The 27,709-nt window shown below is 44.2% G+C and overlaps 2 protein-coding genes across 12 annotated transcripts in view; both read left to right on the forward strand.

The window, feature by feature from the left end:
* Positions 1 to 9,332, forward strand: part of chd6 (chromodomain helicase DNA binding protein 6) — a 39,631-nt gene extending 30,299 nt beyond the window's left edge. For 9 of the 10 annotated variants that reach the window (XM_048253918.1, XM_048253913.1, XM_048253914.1 and 6 more), the window contains 6 exons: positions 95 to 304; positions 2,022 to 2,561; positions 2,794 to 3,018; positions 3,147 to 3,290; positions 3,705 to 3,809; positions 3,932 to 9,332. In XM_048253918.1, the coding sequence (XP_048109875.1) occupies positions 95 to 304; positions 2,022 to 2,561; positions 2,794 to 3,018; positions 3,147 to 3,290; positions 3,705 to 3,809; positions 3,932 to 5,104 (2,397 nt within the window). In that variant the 3' untranslated portion in view covers positions 5,105 to 9,332. The remainder of the gene's footprint in view (positions 1 to 94; positions 305 to 2,021; positions 2,562 to 2,793; positions 3,019 to 3,146; positions 3,291 to 3,704; positions 3,810 to 3,931) is intronic. The other variant, XM_048253921.1, reaches the window with a different exon arrangement.
* Positions 9,333 to 10,155: 823 nt separating this feature from the next.
* Positions 10,156 to 26,409, forward strand: rbl1 (retinoblastoma-like 1 (p107)). Of its 2 annotated transcripts, none has more exons than XM_048255405.1 (22): positions 10,156 to 10,405; positions 11,604 to 11,737; positions 12,373 to 12,573; positions 13,312 to 13,376; positions 13,680 to 13,808; positions 13,943 to 14,100; positions 14,670 to 14,734; positions 14,994 to 15,180; positions 15,683 to 15,849; positions 16,314 to 16,426; positions 16,522 to 16,625; positions 17,003 to 17,140; positions 17,682 to 17,846; positions 18,552 to 18,705; positions 19,340 to 19,591; positions 20,127 to 20,323; positions 20,979 to 21,155; positions 22,497 to 22,568; positions 23,156 to 23,246; positions 23,711 to 23,862; positions 24,294 to 24,452; positions 25,033 to 26,409. In XM_048255405.1, the coding sequence occupies exons 1-22, from the start codon at positions 10,247 to 10,249 to the stop codon at positions 25,201 to 25,203; spliced, it is 3,210 nt and encodes a 1,069-aa protein (XP_048111362.1). In that variant the 5' UTR covers positions 10,156 to 10,246; the 3' UTR covers positions 25,204 to 26,409. The 2 variants fall into 2 exon arrangements, with proteins under 2 accessions (XP_048111362.1, XP_048111363.1); XM_048255406.1 differs by lacking the exon at positions 10,156 to 10,405 and adding an exon at positions 10,910 to 10,936.
* Positions 26,410 to 27,709: the final 1,300 nt, after the last annotated feature.

Consider the following 27,709-nt stretch of genomic DNA (forward strand, 5'->3'; position numbering starts at 1 on the left):
AAAAATACTTGTCTTACAGTGTCGGTGTTTGAATAGCTCCTCTATCAGTTAAGCATTTCACTGAGTCTTTTATTGCTCTGTTTCCTCCATTCAGGACAGGGTGATAATTAATCGCCTTGACAGTATTTGCCATGCTATTCTGAAAGGGAAATGGCCTTCATCCAGCCAGTATGAGTCGCACAGTACCCTGGCAAACACCTGTGCCCCCAACAGTGGCCACCAACGAGCTGCCTTTATGCCAGCCCGGGTACAGCCTTCCCAGAGCCTTAACTTCAACATGCCAACTGTCTCCCGCATGCCTAAGGTAAACCATCATTTTAAAGGTGCTCTAAGCCAGTGTTTCTCAAACTTTTTTTCTGGGGACCCACTTTTTAAAAATGACAGACTATCGCGACCCAACTCGTGACTGTGGTAGTTAACAAACTAGATCAGTGGTTCTCAAACTTTTTCTTTCATTCCCCACTTTGATCAAGGGGGCATTCTCGAGCCCCACCTGTCCCTCATCGCTCTAAGAAAGTGGTAGGTCAAGCTTAAAATTGTAAAATTTATTGAAATAATGACAAGTTCTAAATATATCCTCTTCAACAGAGTTAAAATCAGCTGGTGCTGCAGATATAATAATAAATAAATACATAACACACATATTTCTGTTTTCCAGCAACATATTAGGAAACATAGGCCATTTTACAGCATTGTACAATATATTCAATGAAATGCCAACATGCTGCATTAAATGGATCCATAATCCAGTCATACTGAGCACTGCTGGTTGGGAATTATTTTTGAAATAAACTTTGCAGGGATGTGATGTAGGCCTACTGTTTAATACATGGGATCACAAGAGTGCCTCCCAATCAGTTTCAGCGATTTCGCTCAGAAATCTAATACTGTCGTGGTCGAGGCGCCTGTCCCATACTCAAGTTTTTTTGGTGAATGCAGTAATCTTATTTGCTAGGTGAGGTAGGTGCTTGTCTTTGCCTTGTAACTGGACATTTAACTCAAATGTATCGCTAAGATATATCAAATATATCGCTAAGATAGGCCAGCTTTGTCAAGAAATGTTCTTTAGTGAACGTGGTTTGCAGATTCAAACAGCGCGCTCTTCCTCCAAGAAGAGGCTTAATTGAGCTCAAACACGCCGACAGCACTTTACCTCGGGAAAGCCACCTTGCCTCGCTGTGAAACAGTACAGCCTTTTGGTCAGCTACCATCTCTTAAAGTAAAGCGCGGAGAATAGACGCGCTTTTAAGGGCCGGTTTTGATGAAATTCACCACTCTCACAACAACGTTCAAAATCTCATGTAGGCGGGACTAACTAAGCTGCCTTGACACGGTAGCTTCCCTGTGAATAACACAGTGTGTCCATTGCGCATCGGTGCTACCTGGGCCCAGGCTACAGATAAAAAATAAATTAAAAACTCCTGTTTTTCCAGTTCACCGCCAGTTCCGACTCACAGTTTGAGAAACGCTGCTCTAAAAAGTTTATGCCATCGCTTTTAGGCTAAAACATTTTATGTAATTTACTGCAAACATCACCTAACCAACCGCTATCTGTCTGTGTCCTGAATACACTGTAAAAAAACACAATCTCTGTGGACAGCCCAGGCTCCAAAAAGGGCAACAAAAACAACCTGGGCAAACCTAGCCCATAAAAACATAACAAACTGTACCAGCAAATCACAGACGAGATGCGCGTTTAGGAGAGTTTTCAGTTGCACGGAAGCAGCACTGGAGGGAGGGGGAAGAAGTAGCGAGCTAGTTCTCTGTCAACATAAGTGATGCTACCCAGCATCGCTTAGAGCGCCTTTAATAAACCCCATGCTTTTTAGCAATACCTGACACTCTTTTTCAGTTTTTTTTTGGTTTTGTGAATTAGCAGCTGTTACGATCCAATAAGATTGTTATAGCTTTCCTTTTCCTCTACAATAATAATAATACTTTTAATTTGTATAGCGCTTTTCAAGACACACAAACATACTTTTGTGACCATGCAACCCTCTCTATCTCACTTTATATTGTAGGAGAGGTTGATGGCCCCTCCATTCTTGTCCGACCTCAAGCAACCAGGAGTAAGACCGCGGTTTGAATTTGAGGCAGAGGTGCTCAGCAAGCCTTGCCACACCGGAGAGAAAATCCAGGTTGGCATTCCACATCGGGGCGGACCGCTGCTGTTGAACGGCTGGCAGGAAGCGGCGATGGACCTCTCCAAACCCCCTGGGGAGCTTGGCATTGGCGGGGAGACTGGCCCTGTGGGTCATATTACTCATACAGTCCACACCCCTCCTCCTCCTCCACCTTCTCACCCCCCTCCACCGCAACATAAGCTGCCCACCCTGAGCTCAATGCAGGGCTCTCTGGGCCTGGACATGGCCGGCATTCTGCAGGCCGGCCTCATTCACCCAGTCACCGGGCAGATCGTCAACGGCAGCCTTCGCCGTGACGACTTCATGAGACGGAGGCGAGGCCGCAGGAGAAATGTGGACGGGCCGGACATCAGCTTCATGCGGAGCCACGGACTAAGTGTGCAGGAACAGCAGGTTGGCCTGGCATTCAGATTAGAAGTGAGAACGGATACATGCTTGCACAAAATGCATGTTGGACCTGGGTTAAACATAAACATAAACATTATGGGTATGGTGCAGCAGCAGTAGTGTCACTACCTGACAATTGGCTGGCAAGGGTTCAATTCTCAAACTCAGGGTTGCAAGTCTGTGTCATTTTAGGTAAACTTTAGCAACTTTTACCTTAAACACACCAGCATAAACATTGTTAACATTCATGTTCTGTCCCTAGCCAAGACCGGATAGCATCAGCCATTCAACGGTGTCGTCCACCACTACCACCCAGTCTGATCGTTCCTCAGCACCTCCTGGTCCATCTGGACCTTCTAGTTCTCTTGGGCTGCCACCTCCACCACCACCAGAGAGCCTGGGGATTGACAGAGAAGCAGCCAATAAGGGTCTGATGGAGTGGCTTAGACAAAACCCCAACTACATGGAAATCCCCCATTTTGCCTCCGTAAGTTAAATCCATGTAAAATAAGTCAGCCCATTCACAAAAAAAATACAAAGAAAAAGTTAGAATATTGTGTATTTGTGTGTAAGCTAAAGTCATTGTTAAAACACATCTTCCTGCTTGTGATTCAGTCCCAAAACGCAGCCATCTTGCATAGTTTTGTTGAGCGTCCAAAACAGAGGAGGCACCGCTGCAAAGACCCTACCAAGCTGGATGTGAACTCCCTGACCGGAGAAGAGCGGGTGCCCGTAGTACACAGGAGCACAGGACGTAGGGTAGGGACCCGTCTCCCTTTTTATTGGAAGCTGTTAACAGCTGCCAATAAGCAATCAACTTTGAATGTGTATGTTAACCCGCACTAATGACTGTTTGTTGAATGCTGCTGTTAACATTTCAAGTCTTGTATTAAGTAGAAATATGCTGTTATTTGGTCTTTCATGTTGTCAAGGATCCCTTTTGTGCATATTTATTATTTTCTTTCCTTACAAGGGTGTAGGTCTCTGCAGTGATGCAGTCTAAGCATTAAAGTATTTATTCCCTTTTTCATTTAGGAATAAGACATGTTTGCCCGCTAGTTATCATCAGTGGTATAACACTGTGTATCTTTTTCTACACATCTTAAATATGATTATTTTTGGGTTGCTTGAGGCTGAAGTGTCAAACTAAAGTTGCAATATCTTGTGTTGCAGCTGGGTGGCGCTATGGCTCCAGCGATAAAGGAACTGTCTCGATGGCTGGATGCCAACTCTGAATATTGTGTGGCTCCAGACTGGGCTGAAGTGGTGAAACATTCGGTGAGTACCTACAAATGCCACAGACCTTTTTTAAAACAGCCAAGCTAAATGCCGAAATACTGTCCAAGCACAGCCTTAGAAGGATTGATAACTAGTGTTTTGCCCACATATACTGTTCTCAGGGATTTCTGCCAGAGGGCAAGTTCACTCGAATCCTGACAGAACCTGTTAGCCGAGATCCTGGGCCTCGCCGGAGGGGTCGACGGCCTCGCAGTGAGATGGTCAAAGCTGGACCCATCCTCCCGGAGTCTCCTTCGAACATGGGGCCCCTGTTTATGAACGGGGGATTGATTGGAAGCATGGACTTGGTCAGTCTGCAAAACCTGCGGAACGTTCCGGGCATCCCCCTCACAGGCCTGATGGGATTCCCACACGGCTTTGCAGCCGTCCCAGCGGGAGCGGGAGAGGATGCCAAGAACGGCATCAGCATGCTTCCCATGATGCTTCACGGCATGGCGGCGGTGCAGCCGCCCATGTTTAGCGTGAGCGGCCTCATGAGCCAGCCCTCGTCATCCTCGCCCTCGTCCTCCTCCCCCACCACGACCCTGTCCACTTCAGCAGGCCCCACGGTGATCACCTCCACCTCTGCTGCCCTCAGTCCCTCTAGCGGCCCCAGTCCCGTCACCAGTGGTCCGAGCCCCCCGGCCGAGAGCTGCAGCTCCACCACGGCCTCGGGCTTGGACAAGCGCAAGGACGACAGAGCACCTGTGGAAGGGAAGCCCCCTGGGCCTCCCGTTGGACACGCAACCGCTACCGTTAGCAGCACCACGCCTACCAGTGTGTCTGCCGGCAGCATCAGCAGCACTGGCAGCCACTTGACCTTCAACCCGTTTCTAATCCCAGGGATGTCCCACGGACTGCTGTACCCACACATGTTCTTGCCCCATGGGGGCATCATGGCACTGCCGGGGATGCCCGCCGCCGACAGCTCCGGCAGCCCGAAGAGGAAGAGAAAGAAATTGAGAGAGGACGGGGCTCCGGAGGGCGGGAGCGCCGGAAGCCCTCCAATGGACAGCACGCCTGCCAGAGGGCCCAGCGACGCTCCGCAGATACGGGCGGACGCGGACAATGACGCCCCAAGTGAAGAGGGGCCGCAAAACCAGGAGACAGACACAAACAGCAAGGGCCACGAGGACCACAGCAACGCCCTTCCTCCTGAGGCTCCCATAGAGTGCAGCAGCAAAGAGGAGGAGAGACAAACAGAGGAAAAGGAGGAGCAGGATGTGGAAGGGAAGGATAAAAGACTGCCCGAGACCGAAAGGCAAGAATATGAACCCAGGGAGGACTCGCAGTAGGAACCATCACCACCCCCGTCCACTCTACGGTGCAGCGGAGTGGAGTTTGTGACAGTGTCTGTCAGTTTCCATGTAAAGACTTAAGTTATCCACATATTAATGTTTATAGAACTCCTGTCCCTATTGTATGTACGTGCTCTCTGAAACACTCTCCCCCCTCGGAAAGCAAAAATAGATAAAGACGGACACTTCTGCATGCAAGTGCACACACAGGTATGATGGCAGCAACAGAAATGGATCAAAACCCGCAGTCATTCTCTCCATGCGCAGGGGCATCGTGTGGTGCCCAGTCACCTGGTCTGTTGGGAGCTGTATGCGTACGGTAGAGGATCAATGAAGTCATTGTGGTATAATGTAGTGCTATATGGTTATGCAAGGTGATCAAGCCTACCGATTGCATAAATAACATGCAAGTGTAGAATGCACCACAGGAGGGCTGTTAAAAGGGACCAGAGGTTGTGATTGTGTTGATGGTGTTACAGGGTTATAGATAAAAGTTCTCTAAAACTCTTATTTGTTTCTCTTGCGAGGGTCTTACGCCTGCGGACATGTAGACGAGAAGGCCTTGTGCAATGTCATTAGCTGTTGTTGACCTTGACTCAGTGGATTTTGCTGTCGGACCTGATTTCTCATGTTGCTGCTATGTAACATTATACATTTTAATGAAATATATAAGAGCCAACATTTTAATGTGTATAACAAGAGTTAGAGGTATAACAGATTCAACATATGGGTTACAATGGATATTTGAGTACATAAGGAAAAAAAAGTGTGTTAAAATCAATGGCAAAGAACAATCCAGATTTTGACTTTTTGATCGTGTATCATGTACTTCATAGGATGCAGGCAGCAGCAACAAAAAAAAGTAATTTCATTTTCAAAAGTCACTTTGAAAAATACCCTTTTGTTCCCAGCCACACAACGTGTAACTTTGTGATTGTAGCTGGCAGGTGAGACGTGTCCAGAAAAGATGAGATGTGTCCAACACTAGTGCCATAGCAGAGCCTCACAAGGGGGCAAAGAGAGAGAGAGAGCAAAGAGAGAGAGGAGACACCACATTGAGGTGGCCAAGGTCACAGCGAGGACCACTGACAAGCGAGGGAAGCGTTCTCGTTTGATAAACAAAAGAAAAGAGCAGGCAACGAAACAATAACAACAAGAAAATCTGTCCACTCCCACTGGTCTGTCCAAAGCAAGGGAAGGCGGCCTGGCAGGACCACAGGCGTGAGAAGCAGGAATGGTGGAAAGTGCCCACCCACACTTAACTGGTGTGGGATTGGTCTGGTCTCTTTCCCCTCTGATGCATTTTCAGCTCCTGTACAATAGATCATGCTAGGACTTCTTAAATGAAAATGTAAATCTGTTTAGCTGTATATTGCTGTTACTTTTGTTTACAAAGCACACCACGTTTTTAGTTTTTTTTCTCTACTATGATGCAACATAGTGGAGATATGGCAAACTCAGTAACAGTGTTTCCTGTATTTAACATAACTGTACATTAGATGGATACAAAGGTAGTTTTTTTTTTCTTCCCAGAATTTCACAGGGTCTCATTTTGGGTGTACTTTTTAGACTTGGCTTTTCGGCCGAATAACTTTTTGAGTTCACTTTTTTCCTTTCCGTTTTCAGACATGAAATATTTTTTTGCACAGTCTTTTTGGTGAATGTTTACCTGTAACTGTATTCTTGTATTCTGTTGCATTTGTTTTCTTTTGGTGAGTGTATGTGTGGATGCATGCGCACACTTGCACATAACATGGCCCATCATGGACATTTTGTTGTAGACCTGTATTTATATCTTGTCTTTCCCTACGTCACCTTTACTGTTCTAAGATTGTTGTTGCCTTGTCACAACTTGTGACTCCATAATTTATTTTTGGTTAAGTTTTTTTTTTTTTTTTTTTTTTTTTAAATCTGCTTTGCCAAACTTTCACCAAATACGGCATCATTTCATTTATTTCACTCAGTTATGTTAAATATACAATGCCTTATTTAGTTAACGTTTTATATATGGATGTTTGTTACATCTACATGTTGGAAAGTATATATCAAAGTATTTTGTGTAGGGCTTGATCGTTTGAAACAGAAAGCATCCACAGTCAGACCCAATAGACATTAGTGGGCTTAGTTGTATGACTATGTGAGTACGTGCCTATGAATGTCACGTCAGTTCCTGATCCTCATTTGCAACAAGTCATATTTCCGGCCCTGTCAAACTCACAGTGTGATGAATAAATCATCTTACTCCCATAAAAATGAAGAGGGGGCCAGCAAATCGACCATTCAAAAATCCCAGGAAATTAAAGCACAATTGGAAAACAGTTGTTGAACACTATAGACAGATTGCTTATACTTTCTTTGTTGAGAGGTCCTGTCCCATATTTGTGTGTCGGTATGATTATTGTGTCAGGTTTTATGTAGGTTAGTCATGGATAAGAATCATCCGCCGTTAACATTCAACATGATTTCTGTTGTTGATTGTGTCTCAGCCTGTGATCAGATTGTCGTGTCATTGTAAGGATGTCTTGAGTTGTGCCAGATTTAATTTGATCAATAGGGTCTTTCTTCTGATAAGCTTTTCACATGACATCACTTTGGGGGCCTTCTGTTACATTACAGATGCAGTGTGAATACAGCTGAAGAGAACAAAGGTTCTGTTCAAATAATCATGATTTTTGCTGTCCGATTTCTAGGGTCTTCAAAATGTGTCAAATCTTTCCACAACCGTTATTATAGACTTACCATATGGAGAAATGGACCACCAAAATTAAAAGTATTATCAACAGAAGTGATGTTTTCACACAAACCCATGCTTAATCTCAAAAGCCTTTTCTGTTGGTTGAAACTTGAATCACCTAAAATGTGCAGTATGTGAGTTAAGTTACAGTTCAAAACTTCATATTTATTCATGTTGTTAAAGCACTCATGTTTCACTCCTCTGCTAGTGTTCAATAATTTATCAGAAGGCAAGACTGATTTTCAAATACTTTTATATTATTTCAGATATATTTATTTTACACCACTGTCAGTTTTGTTTATCTACCTGTATTCAAGCTTACTGTATGCATAAGGGTTGCCGTTTTCGAAGATTTGCCCTCACCACATCCAGTGCAGTACTGTTTTCCCCACAATGAATGTTTATGATGTTTCTTTTGTTGGTATGCCTTCAACTGAAGCAAAGCATTAGTCTGAAACGTGCTAAAAACAGACATGCCTTGGAAAAAAGTGGTGATACTTTCACGAGCATTACTGGCTGTAACTTTATAAATGTCTGTCCTCAATGCCTCGTTGGGCTACGTTTTGCACAGATACTCATGTTTCTGATCAATAGAACTGGTGAAATCATTGCATTTTAATTTTAATGTGGATTTTCAGGTCCAAGGCATTTATGGGAAAACATGTAATGTTAAACTCACTGAATTAGGTACACTAAACTACTCTTTGGGAAATAAATGTTAAGATGGTAGTTGGATTGAATTTGAAGAAACGAGTAAGTAACCTTTCATGTTCTAATAGCGGCATCCAAAAATACTGTATGTGGCTGATTCAAGTTGCAGTGTTAGGCCCATTTTCTTTGTTCTGAGCAAGCTATTCTGTGTTTGAAAACACTTCACCCGTGCAATAGTGTGTGATTCAAGAGGATTGGATCAGTCACTATAATCATGAGGTTAAATTTACACTCCAATCCTGTGGTCATGTGCCAGTGGCTGGACTGCATATATAATTACTGACATATCTGCACGCATTGGGAAAGATGCAGGGCTCTCCTCTTAGGTGTTCTGTTGTGTTTGTCCTTGCATGCCTGGACATGCTGGCATTGGCCTCGGCAACCACCCTTAACAAAACTCACTCCCATTTCAGGATGGCATAAAGCTCAGATTGGGTGTCTGTATGCATGCTTAACAGTTCTGTTCTTCAGCTGCTTGCGTTTAGGACAGTAGTTTGCAGCTCATTCGGTAACTGAAAGGCCAGTGTTCACTAAGTGGATGTACTGTACGCTCTTAGTTTCATCGAACCAAGTGCACTGTATTATGGGATCATATGCTAAAAAAAAAAAAGAAAAAGAAAAAAGTACTCTGAAAACAGCAACATTTGAGAGATGTGGGTTTTTTGTTTTGTTTTTATTTTTATTTTCTAGCTCCTGTATTCCCATGTGGACCAATCACATAATTCAAAACATGGTATGTGATCTTTTATTGTGCAATAAAAGATGACTTTCAACTTTGAAGTGGGTGTATGACATAATCTATTAAAGAGGTAATGCATTGTATCGTCAAGGTATTTGGCTAGTAGGCCCATTGGCAAAAGTCTATTAGTACAAATCAGCTTTCATCTGCTGATTTGGAGGCTACGAATAGATCTACAATACACCTATTAGAATAGACACAACAATTTACACCTCTGCATCTTAACTGTACCTATGAAGGAAAACAAACTGCGGAATACACAGCTCTCCAAGTAAGCTATCCCACTACTTCACACATCTATGTACAATGTTCGCGTATTTCATAAAACGCCTTTCCTTATTATTAACCCTTGCAGTTATCCACACAACTCAGTGGTCATGATTCTTTGGCCTGTCCTAAATAAGGTGGATGAAATTATCCCAATGGCGGAACATACAAACATGAAGTAAACAAGCCATTACGTAAAGTGTGCGTAACATACAAACATGAAGTAAACAAGCCATTACGTAAAGTGTGAGTGAAAATGAAAATTATTCCTATTGCTGGCTACATTTACACTCACGTACCCTTTACCGACTTCTGAACTCAGGTAAAAGAAAGATACAGCCACCACAACGCCATTCCTCACGATTCCTCTCCCCACTAGGCCTACTTGGCTCGACAGCGGGGCCAGACTATCCATTGGCATAATCATGCAGCCAGGCCCGCAGATATGACCACATAAAGCATTAAATGCTCCCTCTTGTGGCGAGATTCATCTGCAGCAGCAGCTGTCTTTGTTATCACGTGGAAATGCAACTCTCTGATTGGCTCTGAGGGGAAAATTTTCGCGCCAGTCGATCATTTGGCATTCTGGGATAGCATTCGGAGGTTTGGGGGTAGGAACTGGTTTCTTGAGACCGTGCGTTGTTTATTTACATTTCTAGTGTGTGTCGTCCTAGAAAACCGTTTCAAAATGCGAGGAGACGAATCTGATTCAGAGTCTGGGAAAACAGATGATAGTTCTGTTCGAAAGAGTCTCGAAGCCCTTTGTCAAGAGCTGAATATGGACGAAGAAACAGCAACTGAAGCCATGCAAAACTTCACTGCGATTTGGAATACATATACCCTAGAGGTAGGACGCATCTACTTTGCTAGCTAGTTAGCTTATTTATGGCAGCTATGGAGAGTCTATGAAGCTAGTAAAACTGTCAACTGGTGGAGAGAACTAACTTGATTGCTATTTTTTATGAAATTGTGTTGAGTTATCGATGCTGCAAACCTTATTGTTCAAACTCGGCAGCCAAACGTGACTTGATCCGACCAAAAGACTGTTAGCCTCTTGAGCTTGTAAGCGATAGCTAGCCTGGTGTGCGATGGATAATCAGCTGTCTTTTTTTGACACGGTTACGACATGAAGCTAACTAGCTGGCTAGTTCACGAGTTGTGCTTCTTTGCTGCGACGTGTGAAGACTATTTTTTGTGTATAGTTACTTAGCAATTAACTTAAGCAATTTAATTCGATGTTATTGCCTGTTGTCCTTAAGTAAAATTACTCTTAGCAGTGATCTAAGCTAGGTTATATGGGCTAGGCAGCTAGCTAGTTTGCAGATCCATAATTTAAAGGGCAGGCAGTCTATCGAAGTATTTCCCCATGAGTTGGCAGGTATGTGGATACATTGAAGAACTCTCGCAGTTTCGATGTTTCTGTTACTTTCTTAATAGATTGTCTGTATACAGTAAACAAGAGGTCGTTGGTCGCTGTGTCTGATATCAGAACTTTCAAGCTGTTTGTATACCGTGTTCCTTTGATGATCTTGCGTCATGCTTTTTAAAAATGGCTGTCATATTGCGAACTTTGGCAAAACATTTTTGCTAGCGCGTTAAGTCATGATCTGAATACATTTAGCTACTTCGTACTCTTTCAGAATAACTGTTGCAGATGTTAGGCCTTGCATCTATGACTCACTACTTTGAATACAGACAAGAAACACCTCCAAGCACAGTGAAGCAGTGGTCATTGAATAGCTGAGGATAAGTTTTCATCTATTTAATTAATTTGTTAATCCAGTCAGTACTCAGTTATTAGATAAGATGGGCACATGTTGGTTTTATTATAATTGTATGCAGTGTGGCAACCGATGTATTGTTTCAGTATTGAATTCAGTCAATACTGTTGAGCAGGCTGCATGGGGCCTAATCAGTATAGTGAGGTGTCAGTTTGCACTGCGGGCATGATCAGGAGCTAAATTATGATGTTAAGAGTTTCCATGGAGAATCGTCATTTGAATACCATCTTCTAAAAGCTGCTCATGATGACTTTTACCCTGCAGGGTGAAGTTGTTCACTGGCTGGCGTGCTCTCTGTATGCAGCCTGCAGAAAGGGCTCCACTCCTACTGTGGGCAAAGGGCTCATGGAGGGCAACTGTGTGTCTCTGACCAGAATCCTCAGGTCCTCCAAACTGAGGTGAGTGAATGAGTAATGTCTGCCCAGTAGCTCTGTGACAACTTGAGATGTGGGGTGTCATTTTTAGACATTGTGTGACATGGGGAGAACTATGCTGAAAGCTATGAAGTGCAGTAATCATTCTGCGAAAATTCAAATTCAGAAGGGGATCTTATTTTCTCTTAACAGTCTCTACCAAAAGGCTTTAGCACTACAAAATCTTCTGTAAGCCCACTGCTGGTTTGAATAAGTACACAATGTATTCTGATCTATTCTTGATAGAATAACAGAATAATCCTTTTCCATTGCTTAATATTAATCGGTTAAATAGTTCACATTTTGATTAAACATAGACATTAAACTTCACAGCCTCTGTAGTAAGTTCCTCTTCCTCTTTCCTCTGAGCCTCACAGTGTTTGAATTTACGGGTCATCTCTGCAGTAAACAATCTGAGCACACTTTTGACCACCTCAGTCCCAAAGATGCTGTCTCAGCAGACTTATCCAAATTCTTTCAGAATTATGATTTGATATTTAGGACTATTAGATTTTAGCATGACAATGTCTTTAAAGTGCATACATGCAGTATGTTTTAAAACAAAGAGTACATTCTCATTCACCGTATGATAATGAAAATGCCATTGCTTTTATTTACAGCTTGATTCAGTTCTTCAGCAAAATGAAGAAATGGTCAGACATGTCAAGCCTGTCCCAGGATTTCCGCAATCGCATCAGGCGCCTGGAAAGGAACTTTGAAGTGTCCACGGTGATCTTCCGGAAGTTTGAGCCCATCTTCATGGACATGTTCCAGGATCCTCAAGGGGAGCCACCCCGCCAGCCAAGAAGCAGAAAACACAGGTGAGCGCTCTTTCTCTCTTCCATGCTTTCTGGCAGTGACCGAAGGGACGATCTGAGCCAGTAGTCCCGTTACCTACTTGGGGGAAACTGTTTGGAGGTTGCCACTGCCCGATGTGAGCGACGTGTTTCCTGGTTCCAAAAACTGACTTTTTAGATTTAATAGTAGTAATTTATTTTCCAAGTATAAGGCCACAAATCCCAAAACTATTTGTTTTCTGTAGAAATACTGGCATCTACGAGTTAAAAAAGTCACCGACTCACATTGGGCAGTGACAGGTCTCTTCTTCACTGTATAAGTAATGGAATTGAAGGGTGCAAAACTGATATTTGCTTTTTGTTTTTTTAAACAAGCTCTAAGCCACATTCCCTCATTGACAATATTGCAGTCCATTTGAAGGGATGTAGCCTGATCATTTGAATTCAGTGAAGTGTCTACAAATGTAATTGTTTAGAACAATTGAATAAGCACTGCTTGTTCCTTAGAGAGGGTGCTCCTAGTGAACAGAAACTGTAGCAGTATTGCCAAGGGGGAAGGAGACTGTGTGGCAATGCTATTGGTCATCTTTCCTAGATTAACTTCAGCCTGGGTCTACCCATATACTGTCTTTGACCACACCTTATAATATCTGTCTTTTTTGTGCATTGCCAAACTCTCAAACTGAAGTCTGTTAAAAAATTTGTATTTAGCATTGTGTCTGCTAAGTCTCATTATTTTTTTTTGGGTTGATTCTTTTCTAGGCGACTTCCCTGTCACGTTAGTGATGTCTTCAAGTTCTGCTGGACACTTTTCGTGTACACCAAGGGTAAGCACTTTAGCCAACAGTCGTCATCCTCTTGCCTAAAGATGGATGCAGCCCATAATGGTTCACAAAGCCAGGAAATAGTCATGCCTCTGCACCTGCAGCTCTATTAAGCAAAGCCAGAAACCTTCCAATATTATTGATTATTTTGCATTTGTACCACACATTGAGAATACTCTAGCAGTATTCATTAGTAAGACATGTTAGGTGCTGTAGCATGTGCTGTAAAATGCTCTAGAAATACTGTACGACTCTCCTCTATCCTACTCATTAAATTACCGTCACTCGTGTATTTCTCACTATCAGGTAATTTCCAAATGATTGGAGATGACTTGGTGAACTCCTATCACCTCCTGCTGTGTTGTCTGGACTTGGTGTTTGGTAATGCCATGCTCTGCTCAAACAGGAAGGACCTCATCAACCCTCTCTTCAAAGGTAGGCCAATGTTCAGATATGATTCCCTCGAAGTACCAAAAGACTTCCTCCTCCTCCCCTTCTTTCTTTCTCTTGCTGACCCATGGCTGGACTGCAGGTGTGACTGTTTTGTTGTGTTGCTGTGGCGACTCCAGGGCTACCCAAAGACTGGCCTGACGTGGCAGCCTCCCCCGGGGAGCCCCCCTGTGTGATCGACAAGCTGTGTGAGCTGCACGACGGCCTAGTGGTGGAGGCCAAGGGCATCAAGGAGCACTACTTCAAGCCCTACATCAAGCGCCTCTTTGAGAGAAAGGTCAGCTAAACTCCGCTCTCTCCTCAGCTTCGCTTTGGATCTTTTGTGTCGTACAGGACCGTCAGGAATCAACTGCAGCCTATAGATTAGTCACGCTTCAGCGTGTGATTTTCCTCACAAAGGACACGGGTACTGCTTACTGCCAATGTGTACCACTGCCAGTCAGGCAGCCAGAGGGGAGGATCGTTGGAGTTGTCTTAGCTACTGAATGTTAAACCAAAAAGCAACCTGCTGCTTTCCATTTGGCACCAAGGCTTATGGTGGCAAGTATAGTTAGTTACAAGGCTGTTCCAAATAATGATGTTACAAAAGTTTCATTAGTGCTGCAATAACGGATGATAATGTGGTTAATATGATGTCATATATAGGTATATTATGCTCATATGTTATGTAAGTCAGCTTTGAGCAAGTGATTCAAAAAAGTAGTATTAATATATAGAATTGCAAACTAATTCCTACAAACATATGCTTATGTAAGGCTATGTGGGCCTGGAGATATTGTTTTGTTTGCCTCATTATATTTGCAAGACTGTGTTATTATTCTAATGCCGTATAATGCCAATATTTAGATACTGAAAGGAAATGACGACAACTTGACCGAACTGCTAGATACTTCGAACTTCATCGATAACAAGTAAGTCATAGTTGTCTTCTGTGTATAATGTGCATCTTTGCATTCTCCTTTTGACACAGCACATAGTGGCTTAGGATTCTATTATGGTTAGCAAAATTCTGTGAACTCACAAATAAGTGATTTGTTGTACTTTGTTGAATATGCAATGTGTGTGTGTGTGTGTGTGTGTGTGTGTGTGTGTGTGTGTGTGTGTGTGTGTGTGTGTGTGTGTGTGTGTGTGTGTGTGTGTGTGTGTGTGTGTGTGTGTGTTTTTCAACAGCAAAGCCATTAACCGTGAGTATGAAGAGTACGTTCTGACCGTGGGGGACTTTGACGAGCGTGTGTTCCTGGGAGCCGATGCAGACGAGGAGATCGGGACGCCTCGCAAGGTCATGACTGAGTCGACGGGGGGACACCTCTCGGCCAGGATGCAGGTGGAGTCCAACCTGCAGCAACACTTTGAGAAGGTACCAGAAATCGCTTTAACGAGACAGGAAGTGCCTAGATAAGACAAGAAAATGCCTAGAGGACAGCAATCAATTGGACCGTAATCTGGTCTGACTCTGTGCTAAATGCTCAGGAGTGTGCAAATGGAATCTTATAAATTGCTTGGTTTCCAGGGATATCTATTCAGTGTACCAGTAGTTGTGTATTCTGGACAAATGTGTAATACATTATTTGATGCATTGTTTCAAAGTCACTTTTCTGTCAAGTCACTGACTGTAAAAATAAATAATCGACAGGTAATACACTTGTTATTATCGACCTTTGAGGCTATGTGGAACTATCCAATATTCCTAAACACAAAGTGCTATCGTACACCTTGTTAAATGCTGGAAATGTTGCCATATGACAATATTTCATGCAGAATGTGCATGTTCATGTGTAGAGATGATGTCTCTTGTGCCTACTTAACTTTGTTTTGTGTCACTTGAAACGTGTATATGCCTTTGCTTTTTCTCTGAGCAGACGCGCTCTCTGGCGCCCTCTACTCCCCTGACTGGGCGACGCTACCTGAAGGAGAAGGAGATACTAGTGACACCAGTCTCCTCCGCCACCCAGAGCGTGAGTCGGCTGCAGAGCATGGTGACCGGCCTGCGCAACGCACCCAGCGATGCCCTGCTCAACATCTTCAAGTGAGCACATGTAGCGCCTATTTTTGAAAACAGTGCCATGTAACAAGTTGTCCACTCACATAACTTAGAAAGTACTGGTCTGATTTATTAGTAAAGGGTCCACATATCCCAGCCCTCCCACACGATCACCTGGATGCTGGATCTTTTTATAGTGACAATACTGGTAATATATTGGCTAGTGGCATGACTGCTTTATTTATTTAGTTGACACTTTTATCCAAAGCGACTAACAGACACCAATTAGGGGGGGACAGTCCCCCTGAAGCCCCCCTGGATTAAGTGCCTTGCCCATGGGCACAACAGTATAGTTGAGAATCGAACCCACGATTGGCTAGTTCGGTTTCTTAGCCACTACACTACCACCACCCCACTATATTGATACTGGTGTAGAGGAGTAGTAACGCTTTGCATTACTCCTGTAACCCAGAGTGGTGATCACGTGTTGCATCTATGTGGTCTTTTAGGACGTGCTCTCGTGATCCCACTGAGACCATTCAGAACCGTGTGAAGACCCTGGGGGAGACCTTCAAACAGAATTACACCAAACAGACTGACGACATGCCTGGTTCACACATGGGTGAGACACGCAATGTCTGTACTATATGCATGCTTATGGTGATTTATGGTTTCATCTATCATCTATTCACAAACTAAATCCCAAATTTAAAACAGATTTTGCAGAAAACAGATTAAAATTGGCGGAAATCCTGTACTACAAGATTCTGGAGAATATCATGGTTCTGGAGATGAAGAGGCTCCAGGGAAAAGACATGGCTGTAAGTCACTGCTCTGACATATGCTGAGGGAAAAGGCTGTGACTGACCTAACACCATGCTTTAATATGATATCTGTACTTGGAAGGATAGGTATTGTTGGTTAACTCACTTACCGGTACATCACACACACACACACACACATACACGCGCACGCGCGCTTACATCACACACACACACTTACACCACAGCTTAATGAGGCAAATGAATGATAGAATCTCTCTGAATAAGATGTATCTATGGTAACAGAACAACATAAGCTCTGTAAGCTCTCTGAGAAAAATAAAACATGGGTAGTAACCATAATTTATTATGTTTTGTCATGTCCGTACATTTCCCTGAGGATGTATGAGTTCATTGATTGGTTGTTGTGCTGTCAGGTGTTGCTGGAGCAGGACATTTTCCACTGCTCCCTGATGGCCTGCTGTCTGGAGGTGGTGCTCTTTGCCTACAGTTCCCAGAAGACCTTTCCCTGGATCATTGAAGTCTTCAAACTGCAACCATATTACTTCTATAAGGCATGTATATACATTATCCCAACACCATAGTTATGAGGGAAGACAGCAAACACGGTTTCTCTGACTGCAGTGTTTCCCACAGAATTGAATTCCATTTTCGGTGGTTGGTTTGCAGAATTAACTTGAATACAACAGTTTTTAACAAATTAGCACAATGTGCTTATGATGCTAACCAGATTTAAGCAAAATTTAGTACAACCTGGAAAATCATTATGTGATGGTCAATGTTGATATTGTGGTGGGCCGCCACAAATAAGTCAATGTGCGGAAAACACTGGACTGTGTGAAATGAATTATTCATTTGCCATGCGTCATGATCATATGGTTAACCTATGTTTCAGAATGTCAGACAATGGAGTTTTCATTATTATGTTTTGATGTGTAATCATCAGTCTCTGGATATCTATTTAATGCGTGTATGTTTGTATAATGGCTGGAGGTGAAAGCTCACTCTCTCTGTGTGTGTGTGTGTGTGTGTGTGTGTGTGTGTGTGTGTGTGTGTGTGTGTGTGTGTGTGTGTGTGTGTGTGTGTGTGTTGCAGGTGATTGAGGTGTTCATCCGCTCAGAGGAGGGCCTGTCCAGGGACATGGTGAAGCACCTGAACAGTATTGAGGAGCAGGTGCTAGAGAGCAGGGCCTGGAGCCGCCACTCAGCCCTGTGGGACGCCCTCAAGGCCGCCAACAACAAGGTCCCCACGGTGGAGGAGGTACACATGACACACACACACACACACACACACACACACACACACACACACACACACACACACACACCACAGAGAGGACTCTAGTTTGCCAACAGCATGCTCCTCATGGTAAAAGAGTTGAGGCTTATGACACACACACACACACACACACACACACACACACACACACACCTAGACATCCATATTACACTGACCTCAGATTGAGAGGCCCAGGAGGTTGTATGCCAGCATAATCTTAATTGTAAGCTTAACAAGAGATCTTACAATTACAATTAAGCTACAGAGAGCTTAATGAAGTCACAAGCTGTATGCTGTTATACTGTTACTTGCCCAGTATAAATCACAAACCATATGCTTTCTCGTCATTTTAGATATGTCTTTTTGTTAATGTAAAAGTAAATCAGGTTTCTAGGCCAAGTATACTTGCATATACAAGGATTTTGGTCTGCATTTATCCCATCCGTGAACACACATTGAGGTGAAGCACACACACTAACCCGGAGCAGTGAGCTGCCTTGCTACAGCGGCGTTCAGGGAGCAGTGAGGGGTTAGGTGCCTTGCTCAAGGGCACTTCAGCCGTTCCCACTGGTCGGGGATCGAACCGGCAACCCTTCGGTTCCAAGCCCGAAGCCCTAACCAGTAGGCCACGACTGCCCCGTGATATGTTCCGTGTGGAATCTCTCATTCAGCTGTTGCTTCTCCCAGGTGAATTTCCCCAGTAACTTCGACACAGGCAACAGCGGTGGTGGTGGTGGTGCTGGTGGTGGCCCTGCTCACTTGCCCCTGGTGGCCCTGTCCCCCATCATCCACCCCCGCATCCGCGAGGTGCGCACCGGCCTGGGGGGCAGCGCCCGCAAAGGTAGGGGTCACAGGAGTTACACAGGCACTGCACGCAACACCAGGTTGAAAAAGTGAGAAGTGAAGTATAAAACCGTGTATTGGTTCAGCCTCTGCACTTAAAATTCTCCCTTGGAGATTTCAAGGGATGAAGCAAGCCGATACTCAGGATCAGAATTAGAATTACTGGATTAGAAAATCCAATCTAACCCAGCAAGATAAGTTATCATAATTATACTTGGAAGGACATGCTGTAGAGATGCTATGCCGTATGGAAAACATGAGCAGTATATTTCACATGAACTGAAGAACTTAAGTGAAACCTGTAAGCTGCACAATCACTGACACTGACTAAAAAGACTAATGTTTAAAACCCTTTGCACAGTATTGTATTGCTTCCTGTTCTGTAAGTCAGTGTTGCACAGGAGCATCTGCTGAATGAATCAATGTAAATGTGGATCGTAGTTTATCTTCTCCATTTGATTCCAGCTGCTTTTGTAATTCCACTAGGAGCACCTACTAAGCATAATGACTTCCTTTCTTCCTGTATTGAATTAAATTGGAATGGAAGACAATCCACAAATAAATCAAGTATCTGTCGCTTCCTCTCTCTTTCTGCCTTTCTCTCTCTCTCTCTCTCTCTCTCCCCTCCTCAGACATTCCACAGTCGCCCATCTCCCTGCACGACCGCTACAGTTCTCCTGCTGCAGGCAGTGCCAAGCGACGGTTGTTTGGGGACGACGCTCAGCCCCAGTCGCCCATCAAGCGGATCTCGGTGACGCCCATCAAGATCATCCCCACGTGCCACGAGGCCACCTTCACCACCCAGTCCACCTTCACCAGCCAGTCCACCACCATGCTCTCCATGACGGCCAGCAACGGCCAGCAGCTCAACATACCCATCCCAAGTATGGCTGCCTCTGCCCTCCTCGCGTGCGTGCGTGCGTGCGTGCATGCGTGCGTGTGATGTCAAGTCATTAAATATTAATACTAAACAATAAATACTAGTATATCTTTACTAATAGTTTGTTGACTTTCTAATTGTTTATTGAACATCACCTTCACCAAACCCAGCCTCTGACCTGAACCATAAATTGTGACTTCCAGGGTTTTAGCAGATAGATAGTTTATAACCTGAGCATCTGCACATGGTCTGTAGGGGCCCATCCAAATACAGTGTGCTGTTCCTCTACCTGTCTCACTTCTGCCTAAATCGTGCCCCTGCAGTGTATGACGATGATGTTGCTGACGTCCTGTTGTGTACGATGACGTCCTGCAGTGTATGATGATGATGATGATGATGATGATGATGTTGCTGACGTCCTGTTGTGTACGATGACGTCCTGCAGTGTATGATGATGATGTTGCTGACGTCCTGTTGTGTACGATGACGTCCTGCAGTGTATGATGATGATGATGCTGACGTCCTGTTGTGCTTTCCAGATGTGAAGAGCGACGGCATGGGGGGCATTACGGTGATCCAGGTGCAGTCGAGCGACGTGACCCCCCTCACGGCTCAGGTGCTGCTGACTGCCTCCCCCAGTCGTCCCGTGGCGCCCCCGATCTCCGCGCCGCCCGCCGCCGACCCCCAATCCAACAGGCCGCGGCGTACCGGCTCCCTGGCGCTCTTCTTCAGGAAGGTGCGGAGCGACCGGCAGGACACGACACCCGCCGAGATGCAAACTGGATTTTAATTAGCCTGAATCACACACACGAATATGCCACATTGAAAACTTAAACACATTGCATCTCTATAGCACTTTTCAAGGCACCTAAAACACTTTACAGTGAGGGGGCCCCCCTAACCACCACTAATGTGTAGCTCCCTCCTGGCTGATGCACAGCAGCCCTTATCTGCCAGAACGCTCACCACACAACAGCTGAGGTGGACAGTGAGGTGTACAAAACATAATTAAAAAAAAAAAACCAAATACTTTGTATTGGGGGCGTGCATTATTACATAATTAACTCGGACATTATATAGATAGATAGATAGATCCCCAAGGGGAAATATAATGCATTATTATAATTTTTTCACAGACAACCTTTTTTTTTATCAGAGATGTTATTGAACATTATGTATATAATTATACTTAATTATACATAATTATCTGAAAGCATTTCACCTCAGTTAACTTAAGGCATCTGAATTCACAATGTTCAACATGTTAACATCCCCAAAGCACATAGAACATAGTCTGGTAGTGTTTCAGTGTTTTCTGTGTCCCACTCTGCCACCTGTGCCACCCAACTGTGCTCAGTCCTGTCTGTCTGTCTGTCTGTCTCGGCCCTCAGGTGTATCATTTGGCCAGCGTGCGTCTGCGGGACCTGTGTCTGAAGCTGGACATCTCTCCGGAGCTACGGGGGAAGATCTGGACGTGCTTCGAGCACTCCATCTTACAGAGCACCGAGCTCATGAAGGACCGGCACCTGGACCAGCTGCTGCTCTGTGCCGTCTACATCATCTCAAAGGCAGGACACTCTCATTTACATTACATTATTCATTTAGCAGATGCTTTTATCCAAAGCCACTTACATATTTAGGAAACACTTTATAATAACTACACACAATTCATCATTTATTAAAGGTGCGATTTGTAGGACTGTTACCGAACGTTCTGCAGGCCAAAATCAAAACACTGGTGAATGTTCTCAAGACTACCAGACGCGAGCCTCTTCTGGGTTGCCAGATGTAATGAAGACGTAGCTAACGTTAGTTGACCTGAAACTGCTTTTAACGTTTCTCCAACCATGACCCAGCGACACATTACGGAAACAGTGAAAACAAAAAATACCTCTCTAACCAACGTAACATATTTAGCTGAAGTTAGCGATGCAGATGAAGTTTAGCCTAGGCTACCTGTTGTGGAGAAATATGGCCAGCTCGCCAGACTTGATATTCTTCGTTTGGATCTAAGACGTCACCATCTCAGGAAGCTCCTCCAATGTCCACTTAATTTGCTTCTTGTTTTAATTTTGGAAATTTGCCTGCCTCTCGTAGGCGTTCATGACTACAACTGATGGCTGTTGACAGTTGGCCTTTGCTAATTTGGCAACCCAAATAGGAGGACACGCTAGCCCTTTATTAATACGCTATTCTAGAATTAATCGTTCAAAACATAAACGAAAAAATTCCAAGAGATTCCGCCCGTAACTCATTTTTTTTTTCATGGGTTTTACGGGGTTTTACGGGTTAGAGTAATGTTGTCAAATAAGCCATTACTTCAATTCATCGTGTTTCCTTACTCTCTGACAACATATGGTGATCATATTTGGAATGGTTACAGTTTATTTTCCATTATTTCCTACATACTGGACCTTTAAGCCTTTGTTACTTATACATCTCAAAGGCAGGAAACTCTCTCACATTGACATTGCATTTGTTCATTTAGCAGATGCTTTTATCCAAAGCCACATACATATTTATTTTATTATTATATTACAAGGGCCATTAATGTCCCCGGAGCAACTCAAGGTTAAGTGCCTTGCACAAGGGCACAACGGTGGAAGCCGGGAATTGAACCCACAACTTTTCAAGCTACTGCATGCGAGCCCAGCTCCTTAGCCACTACAGCTACTTCAGTTTCTACTCACTCACCAGTGCTGCACTGGACTGTTATCTATCGCCACAATTTTGAATTCCTAAAAAATCTATTTTTCTATTACTGTATTGACCTCTGCAGTCTCATAATCTCATAATCGAGCACTTAGCTTGTAGATAATGGGCTATCCTGATGATTGTTATCCTGATGAACAGAGCACAGTTTGTTTGTGATCCATCATGTGGAATGAAAATGTTTCTGTCTTTCACAGATAACAAAAGAGGACCACACCTTCCAGGACATCATGAAGTGCTACCGCAGCCAGCCACAAGCCAGCAGTCATGTAAGCAAAGCTCTCTCCCTTTCTCTTTCTCATTCTCTTTTTTTCTCTCTTTCTCTATCTTTCTTGTTCTCGCTCTCTTTCTCTCCCTCTCTTGTCTGACTGCCTGTCATTCTCTCTCTATCTGTATCTCTCTCTCTCTCTCTCTCTCTCTCTCCTGTCTCTCTTGTCTCTCATTGAGACAGATGATGGCTGCCTCCCTATCTTCAGCCCTCTTGGTTGCAGGGTTGTTATTGATGTCGGCATGGCGACATGCTCGAGGCGCTTCTCTCCAAGTGTTGTCCAACATTGTCTGACCTTCAGCTCCCATATTTGAATGGCTGTTCGCAAAAACTGAGCCAAGTGCCAAGTTCTGAGGTGAAATGCCATAGTTCTGTCAGTGAGGAGAGATTTGGGAGATTGGACAAAAATGTATACAAATAAAATAAAGGTGGATCATTTATGACTCATAAGACTTGAAAACATTGATCTAAGGAAGTGTGTGTGTGTGTGTGTGTGTGTGTGTGTGTGTGTGTGTGTGTGTGTGTGTGTGTGTGTGTGTGTGTGTGTGTGTTGACCGCTCCTCTCCTCTCCTCTGCACGTCACTCCAGGTGTACCGCAGTGTCCTCCTGAGGAGGGTCTACATAGAGGCGGCGGTGGCGCTGGACGAGAACATGGAGGTTGACCAGCCTGTGGAGGAGGGTAATTACACTTAACCTGTGTCCCTCATTCCCCCCCAGATGCCCCGGGGTCAGGAGTCTTAGAAAAACCCATCACTTAACTAGCCGCACCTATGCCCCTCAGAGAGCATTGGCCTGCTCATTGTGCCATGCCTGGGAGACATGCAGACTGATAGAATCTGGCAAAGGGACAGATGGGCTTCTTGATAGAGGCCAGTGTCAGTGTCAGGACCCGCGGGCTCTTTTGTCGTTTCAGGGATTTCAGGGGTTCAGCGTTCGACCCATTACTGTGTGTGTCTTTGTCTGTGTCTGTGTGAGTGTCTGTATCAGTTCATCGGGAGTGGACTTTGTACTTCGTTGTGGCAGATTATTTTGATAGCAATGAAAGAAGGCCTCCAGGAAACGTTATTGGAAACAAGTGTTGAATACTGAAGAGGTTCTCTCTCTCTCTCTCTCTCTCTCTCTCTCTCTCTCTCTCTCTCTCAGTGGACGGAAGTAAAAATGGCGAGAGCACAGCTAATGGCGAGCGTGAATCAGAAGAGGAGCGAGGTGACCTCATTCAATTCTACAACTCTCTGTACGTCCTGAAGATGAAAGGCTTCGCCCTCAAATATGCCACGCCGAGCACTGACAGCCGGGTATGTAAATCTCTCCTCAGGCCTTGAGTGAAATGTATTGATTTCTACATTTGTTTACAGTATGGACGCTAATAATTCTACTCCGAGGTAATAAGAGGTGCGTATGAAATCAAGATGGCCTATTTTCATCATAATACCTGGCATGTTCATAAGTGAACCTGGCGCTTAACTTGCCTCCCTGTTTGGAGATTTATTCCAGTGCCGGCTTGTTGTTTTCGATCGTGGCAGGTTCAGCATTTGTGCTGAGTCTTATAATGCGCATGCATCATGACTCATGAGAGCATTGATCAACTGACGAAGTTAGTTATTTGTGTGTGTGTGTGTGTGTGTGTGGGTGTGCGTGTTGGGTAAAGGAGTTTGTTTTTGTAATCTCTCTCTCTCTCTCTCTCTCTCTCTCTCTCTCTCTCTCTCTCTCTCTCTCTCTCTCTCAGATGGAGGCGCCCCCGTTGTCTCCGTTCCCGTCGGTGCGAGCGCAGCCCCTGTCCCCTCGTCGTATCTCCCAGAGGCACTCCATCTACATCTCCCCCCACAAGAACGGCGCCTGCCTCACCCCCAGCTACACCTACAAGTTCAGCGGCAGCCCCTCCAAGGTGCAATCCCCAGCCTCATCCCCACCCCACTCCTGCCCTGCCCTGCCCTGCCCTGCCCAGGCCTGGCCTGCCCTGCCCTGCCCTGGCCTGGCATTTAAAGGGTCCCCAGATATTCCCATAAATGTCTGTTGTGTTTATTTTTGTTTGGTTGGTCAAAGGTGAACTGCTACACAATATCAATATCATTGTTTCTGTAATATTTCATGATTTCATATTTATATTTAAAATATTTATAGCCAGTTAGTACATACAGGTTTAGATTTTGTAGCTCTAAAGAACAAAGTAATCCAAGGAACTCTTTTGAAAAAATGATATAAAAAGCCTTTATTTTATTGGCTATTTCATAATTGAATCTTTAAAAACATGTATACATGTAAAAGTGAGCTGAGTGACAAACCACGTGTAGCGGTAACAAACAGCCTTCCTCGGGGTGATTTAGATTAGATTTAATCTAAATCTAAATTAGATTTTGTAGCGTTTTTGATGCATCATATCAGGTTGTATAGAAGAGGTGAGTAACTGTCCTGAGTGTACAGTTGCTTGCAGTGGTTTGAACCCTACCTGCATTTCCTTTCCCTAGGAGCTGAGTGACATCAACCGGATGATCCGTCAGGGTGGGGTGAACAGGAAGCGGGCGTTCACCATGGAGGGGGACGAGACGGAGTCGCCCACCAAGCGCCTGTGCCAGGAGAGCGAGGACGTACTGCTCAAACGCCTGCAGGACGTGGTGAGCGAGCGGGCACACCACTGAGCTGTGATGAGGCTGAACCCACACTCCTGGTGCCCCCCAGACCCCTGATTGGCCCCAACAGGCCCTGCCTGCCCCAAGTGCCCCTCCAGCTACCCACCCCTCTAACAGCATAGAACCAGCACCCTGCTTCAACAAACACTTTGACTTTCTCCAGAACTCCGGCTTAGCTACTGCTAATAATCATGCACAAAAAAGACCCACAATATTACAGTCTACTACAGGAAGCAATGGGCTTCCGCTAGTCCCCTTCCTCTTTTTTGGTGGTCGTATGGGGTTGAATGATTGAGGGTAATCATCAGACTGTGGGTTCCTGAAATAACACTTCTGTACGCTAACGCCCCCCTGCAGACATCAGCGCCAATCATGTCGACACGCATCTGTCTGGCGCTCTACAGTCGTCATCTGTAGGAGATCAAGGTCAAACAGCCGATGTCTAACCCTCTGAGACTACTGCTCCCAGTCGGGGGGCAGTTCTCTCTCGTTTCACACTCTGAGGTGGGCTGCGTACTCCTTGTTTAGGTCGTTTCGTGCTGCGCTCTTAGCAGAATGGGCCTTGTCTCTGAGACCCGCTGCGGCCCCCTGTTCGACAGAACCCTTTGAGCTGCTTTCAAACATGCAGCATTTTCCACTATTGTGTAGCATCTACACTGTTGTTTTATAAAAAAATGTATTGTTTGTAAAAGTGTTTTAATTAAGGAGATTGTGTATTGTGGTTTAAGTACTCTCCCTCCATCCAATGCAAAAATGTGTTTTTTGGAGTCAAGTTTAATTCATTGAGTAATTTCTTGTCTGGAGTATAAAATCACATTTTGTTGTGTAAAAAAAAAGCCCTACAAAAGTTGTAACTTGTAATCAGTGTGTTTGAGTTGTTTTTGTTTTTTTAATTATTATTATTTCTGCAAGTGTAGAACTTCCTCTGGGACATTTTATAATAGGCATATTTCTGCTTCATTTTACACCTGTGCTACCTTTTGTGTCGGATGGCTCGCCAAGTCCCTTTTCAAATGTCTGTTCAACCTCTTAAAGGAAATCCTTCTTACATTTGAATCTGTGCTGTTTTAGTCTTAAGCAAAATATCTGTACTAAACAGTGCCTTTTATATGTACACAGACATGTGTGCCCAGTTGAAGTGAAATGTGTTTTGTAACTAACACATTACTTTACAGAACATATTCAGCCCATTAATAAAACTTCAGTTATCCCACAGCCAGTACTACCGTCAAAGGTGACAACTTATTTATTCAATCCAGAAATGTTTGTCATTTTACTTGATGGTTGAAATCATTGTCTGAACAAGTGCACCTGGAGGATGTGATTGGAAGACACAGCCGTAGGTCACAATCCTTCCACTAGGTGGAGCCAAAAGATTGTTTTCATGGCTATGTGCAGCCGATGTACATTGTCAGCAGTAGATGCTCTAAATCAGTGTTTTAGATTTTCAAGCAAATAGAGAGAGACAAATGTGCATCATATTATGTTGAATTTGAAGGTTTGAAGCAGGTTTGAAGAAAAGTGTGTGTGTGTGAGAGAGAGAGAGAGAGAGAGAGACCGCCATATGCAGCAATGAATGCATTGCTAGATAACAAATTACACGCGGGCTTTAATGTCACTGTACTCAATGTGACATGTAACAGGACTAACTTGAATGCTACAGGGCATCTTGCTTCTCAGGCATGTTTGCTGCGTTGGCGTGTGCATGCAGTCACAGAAATGGCTGTATTGATGCGGACGCCGTCCCTTAACCCTTAACACAGTAGTGGAAACCCTCCTCGTGTGCTCATGCTCCCCACAGAGCAGCGAGGTCTCTGGGAAGACAAGCCGGCCTTGAGTTCAGCCGCCTTTGTTTTGAGCTGGGCTGCTAGGGACTGCTAGGAGCTGAGCAGGTGCGTGCGTGCGAGCATCATTTAAATAGGTCTAGATCAGATTCACTGGGACGGCCAAGACGCAACGTCTCAGGTTGGCGACCGACTGATCATCACACGTTTCTATGTTCAGATAGTTCAACACAGAGGAACCCAGCGCAGTCAAGCCCAGCAGACCTGGAGCAGTACAGGCTAGTGACAAATGGTCAGAAAGGGCTTTAGTTTTTGAGATACCCCTACCGGAGGTAGAACTAAACCCAACAATGTTTTTCCTCATCTCTAAGGTCTCCCATATATGAAATGGATTCTTGGCTAAAAATATTTTACTGCTAAGATTGTTAAATTAACAGATATTGTTATCCACCCCAAAACCAAAAAAGGACTAAAATATAGCCTGTCCGTATTGGAGTTAAGGCATATAAATTAGTGCAGATCAATCACACAAGCTCTGAGAGCTTTGAAACTTGGCATGTTTATAGTCAGGAAGTTGCTTTACCTACTAGAAGACTGGATGTGAATATCTTAATGTATGGAATGAATAGAGACATGTAAGCATACACCTAAAATAAGCAGACATGCAAAAAATGAATATCTATGCAGAATGTTTTCATTTACTTTGTAGTGTTCTGTCACTCAATGTATGA

Source organism: Alosa alosa, chromosome 10 (genome assembly GCF_017589495.1).
Source record: "Alosa alosa isolate M-15738 ecotype Scorff River chromosome 10, AALO_Geno_1.1, whole genome shotgun sequence".
In the NCBI taxonomy this organism is placed as follows: domain Eukaryota; kingdom Metazoa; phylum Chordata; class Actinopteri; order Clupeiformes; family Clupeidae; genus Alosa; species Alosa alosa.

Bases quoted from the DNA above. Each gene is read 5' to 3' on its own strand.
- rbl1 (XM_048255405.1), top strand. From the start codon at position 10,247: ATGCGAGGAGACGAATCTGATTCAGAGTCTGGGAAAACAGATGATAGT. The intron at 19,592-20,126 runs GTATGGCTGCCT...TGTGCTTTCCAG, and splicing joins GCTCAACATACCCATCCCAA to ATGTGAAGAGCGACGGCATG. The intron at 20,324-20,978 runs GTGCGGAGCGAC...CTCGGCCCTCAG, and splicing joins TGGCGCTCTTCTTCAGGAAG to GTGTATCATTTGGCCAGCGT.